A 1,604-nucleotide genomic window follows, 5' to 3' on the forward strand; every position below is an offset into this window, starting at 1 on the left:
CACACACACACACGCACAAACATGATAAGTCCTGTCAGAGTGACACAATCCTGATCCTGAAATACAATAAATAGGCTCTCTACTTGTTCATTTCTTTCAGTGATCCTTCCTTGGAAATTGGGATCTTGGACATCTTTGGGTTTGAAGAATTTCAAAGGAATGGCTTTGAGCAGGTGGGACGATGCTTACTTTTATTAGATTTCAGTCAAACCCCAACCCCCACCCCCACCACACACACACCACCCCATCCCACCCCCAAAAACAGAGCATCAACGTTCTCCTAATCAAACCAAATCCATTTATGACATTCCCTGATTAATGTCATTGGGTTAGAAGGACATCCTGAGCTTTAGAAATCTCTCTGAATAGTATGTGGCATTGTAGTTTCAAACAGATCTTAATCAAATTGTTAAAATATTTGGGGCTGTTATCTATTTTAGCCCGGACATTTTAGTCTGTAATTGTAATGAACGAGGTGAGGTCTGCGGTGGCATGATTTTCAGCTGTCCTCAAATGAACTGGCCACTGACACAATGACTGTCTGTGTGTAAGATGTCAGAGTGATAGGCAGCTTTAAACCAGTGTGTGTGTGTGTCTTGTGTTTGTGTGTGTATCCTATTTTTACAATACGATTCAGTTTAGATCTCACAGTCACAATGCAAATCATCACTGATACCTTATTCAAAATCCATTCTTGAATCCAAGATCCAAGGTTTGCTTTTTGTATAAGGTTTTTGTATAAAGGCTGCATTGTTCGCATTATTAAATAAAACAAACAGAAACAGTTACCTAACTTATTTCAAATTAAAGAAACTGCACAATTACACAGAATGTGTTTTGTGGTTATACAGTAAGTTCAACTGCCAGTTATGTTATCAGTATTCAGCAGTCTGGCTAAAAGCATGAGTAAATCCATCCTGTATTTGCACTCAGTGCACAGTAGTGGGAGCCTGAAAATAACACACCATAGCTTCTCCTTAGAGAGAATATTAAATCCTGCATCCAACGAAGATGCTAAGTGTGACTGCATTGCTCTGAATAGTAGTATTTAATGAGGTAAAATAAAGGTATTTTTAATATACAGAGATAGATTTCTGAAATGTGGAAGTTTAATTAAATGTTTTTTTTTCCCTTCTTTTGTCAGATTTTGTTGTTTTTGTTTTGTTCCCCTTACCTCTCGTGTGTATGTGAAACTGTCTTCTTTACTGTGTGTGCTTTTGTACATGGAGGGATCAGAATGTCATTGACGTTTGGATGTCCGGTTGTTTTCAGTATGTCAGTGGCTGCGATTACATTTTACAGTGTACAGAGTACAACATGTGCAGCTCTATACAGCTCACCTGTTATTGGCTGTTAATCTGCTATGTGCCCATCAAGCATGCACCGTTAATAGACTTCTCCTTTGTAAGAGCAGCAGGGACCAGGCAGACAAGTCTTTATATCACAATGTGTGTGTGTGTGTGTGTGTGTGAGAAAGTGTGAGAGTGTGAGAGAGTGAGAGAGTTGACTTTTGACTTTGAACCCTTCTTTATTAACATGTCTACCAACAAAACATTACAGCTCCGTGTGATACACTGAAAAAAGAAAAAAGGAGAGAGAGAGAG

The 1,604-nt window shown here is 38.7% G+C and overlaps 1 protein-coding gene across 3 annotated transcripts in view; it reads left to right on the plus strand.

Moving 5' to 3' along the window:
• The window catches only part of myo16 (myosin XVI), an 88,155-nt gene that overhangs the window by 55,964 nt on the left and 30,587 nt on the right, over positions 1–1,604 (plus strand). For all 3 annotated transcript variants that reach the window (XR_004797297.1, XM_035676552.1, XM_035676551.1), the window contains exon 21: positions 101–173. Coding sequence is in view for 2 of the 3 variants with exons in the window: in XM_035676552.1 (XP_035532445.1) it covers positions 101–173 (73 nt within the window). In the remaining variant the exon portion in view is untranslated. The remainder of the gene's footprint in view (positions 1–100; positions 174–1,604) is intronic.

The sequence above is a fragment of the Morone saxatilis genome, unplaced genomic scaffold (genome assembly GCF_004916995.1).
Source record: "Morone saxatilis isolate NCDOM2014 unplaced genomic scaffold, NCSU_SB_2.0 Contig5, whole genome shotgun sequence".
Taxonomy (NCBI): domain Eukaryota; kingdom Metazoa; phylum Chordata; class Actinopteri; family Moronidae; genus Morone; species Morone saxatilis.